General features: G+C 39.8%; 1 protein-coding gene across 1 annotated transcript in view; it reads right to left on the bottom strand.

Moving 5' to 3' along the window:
• LOC138006841 (4-hydroxy-2-oxoglutarate aldolase, mitochondrial-like) overlaps positions 1 to 2500 on the bottom strand; it is a 16759-nt gene that overhangs the window by 76 nt on the left and 14183 nt on the right. Inside the window, exons 5-7 of the mRNA XM_068853437.1 lie at positions 2142 to 2238; positions 1817 to 1950; positions 1 to 415 (exon numbers count right to left, since the gene is read on the bottom strand). The exon at positions 1 to 415 is cut by the window's left edge and continues 76 nt beyond it. Of these exons, the coding sequence (XP_068709538.1) occupies positions 260 to 415; positions 1817 to 1950; positions 2142 to 2238 (387 nt within the window). The 3' untranslated portion in view covers positions 1 to 259. The remainder of the gene's footprint in view (positions 416 to 1816; positions 1951 to 2141; positions 2239 to 2500) is intronic.

Here is a 2500-nt window from a genome sequence, read left to right on the forward strand (position 1 = left end):
ACGAGCAAAGTACATATATAACTGGATTGTTTTAAAGTACATAGTACATATAGAAAACGTTGTCGTCAACACTCAAATTTGGTCATTTAAAGTGGTTCTGACATGGGGTACGTCAAAAAAAGTGTAAAAGTGCACATAACCAGTTCCTACTAAAGACTTTCGTCTTGAATGGTTCTGTCGAGGTTTCCGTGCAGTCTTGGCCAAATGCACTGCGAATACTCTATGAATCTAATTTTAATTTCGAAAAGTCGGTCGTTATTCAGCCTTGAAATCCGTCAAATGGTTGGAATATTTCTTTCAGCTCTGTTATTGAGGACTCCTTCAACGGCAAAAGGGGTGATCGTGTTGGTCCGCCATAATATCCAAAAAACTCCATGGATTTCTTCACTGCGGGCACAACTCCATTTTTAGTAACCTAACAAAAAGGCAAACAACATCATAAAGCCTTTTATGAGTCGGACATAAGGCTGATGCTGGTAGAAAACAGAAAAAAGAAAGTTTGTGATGGCTAAAAATTTAAGAACAGTGCCGCGAGATGACATAGAACATGCTACTTCCCGAACATCATTACGATTATCACTCCGGATTTTTGGTCTGCTTTGGTTGCCTCCTGGCAAGTCTTCTAATAGACCTTTTTATGGTTACGTGTTTAGTTACCTGACCTTTAAATGAAAGTGAAGCTGGAGTTGACCTTCTTGTGATACAGACCTCCCTCCTTTTCTTATGTTAAGGAGGTTGTTCTCATGCTAATTAGTCGGAATTTACGTTAGAAAAGCAGTGAGGTTTCTATCAAAGCGAGGTCAACTCCAACCCCACTTTCATTGATAGGCCAGGTAACTAAGTACACCACTGTAAAATGGTCTATTAAACATGAACCGTCGTGCTCAACGAAAGACCATCACAGGCAGGAAGCAACTTCAGCTGTTACAAAGAAGCATGAAGATAATCCAGGCTAGAACGGGACTTAAAACACTTTCCATTTGATAGAACAGACCCGCCAAACCGTGCATTTGGAAGGAGTAACTCTACAACGCCTTCAAATAAACACACTGCGAGGATGATATATATACTCCTCTTGCAGAAAGCGAGGGATTATCATGCAAGTGTTCCTTCAAATTGTTGCATTTTCTTTGCAAACTGATGGGTCTGGCCGGCCAGTTCTGACAAAGGGAAAGCGCCCTTAGACCTCTTTCCTAATGGTCGCCACATTAAATATTCTTTTGTTTTCATTCTAATAAGCCTTTCTAGTAGCCTCGCTACGACGAGCAAAATTCAAAAGAATATTTGTTTGCGGCATCAAAATGAGGGTAATAGGTCAAATTAACATAAATACAACGGAATTTAAAAGTCGCTATTTACGAAAGGGGTCTATGGGCTGAACGCACTTTGTGAATAAACAGAAATGAGTTGGAAACGTCAGTGGTTTTCTCAAGACAATCCTCAGTTCTTTAAGAGATTTGAACTCACGACTTTCCAAGAACCGGAGGATGTTACTCCTGTTGAACTGCAAGGATTGAGCTGTGGATTGCGGCATCAATTTGATACTGTGTCGAATCCATAACGGACTAAACATTTGACGAAAAGTTCTCACGCTTATTCATAAGTATATGCAGCGCACTGCTACATATATACAGCCAAACTAGCATGCATGTTTTCAACTCCTAGTTTGTTGCCTTGTGTTCTTTTGGTTTTCCCGTTTTATATCCCACATCTCGTTCTTATCACACTCGTTCCATTCCTAGCCCGCAGGTCCCTCCTGCCTGCCTCATTACACTTTCCGACACAGTCCCCAAGGCCCTACTGTGGACTACATTACCGCTATGTTAGGCAGAATCAGCTTGTGCTGCAAAAGCTTTGCCTCGTCCATTTTGCCGCCTTTATATAATTCGTGAAGTAGACAAACTTCTTTTCCTAAGACATTGGCCAGAGCGCACACACCTCCAACGGCACCTTCAGAAGTGTGAAAAAAAGCTATAGTAAGAAAAAAGAGTAACATAACTACTTTTTTTGGATTCTGTGGACAGTGACTGCAGAAAACCGCCGAAAGTCATCACGAGAAATCCCATAATAGTACTATTCATACAAAGTATTTTCTCCTAACTGGAAAAATCCTCGAGGAGAACGTCAATTTCCTCACTTACCAAGATGATAAGAAGCTAGAAGAAAGCTTGAAGACCCTGCTAAGACTTGAAAATCATTTGCAGCGGTCTCGTGAAGTATGTACCCAATCTTGGATATCTGTAAAAAACAAATTTATGCTTTTAAGTAATAGATATAACTATTCAAACTTAAGCAAGGAGTGTTCATTATTAGTCTCATGCAAGATAATATAACGAAGAAAATCGCACAAGACGTTTATATAACGGCGAAGAAATTGTGGCAGATTTGGAGATATTGATTAATGCCTTTTCATTATGAATGTTTAAGGAACTTACTGATTTACATTAACAGAGGTGAGGCAAAGAAAATTTACCATCTCAATCGCTAGTAGGTTCTCTTC

The sequence above is a fragment of the Montipora foliosa genome, chromosome 6 (genome assembly GCF_036669935.1).
Source record: "Montipora foliosa isolate CH-2021 chromosome 6, ASM3666993v2, whole genome shotgun sequence".
Classification (NCBI taxonomy): Eukaryota; Metazoa; Cnidaria; class Anthozoa; order Scleractinia; family Acroporidae; genus Montipora; species Montipora foliosa.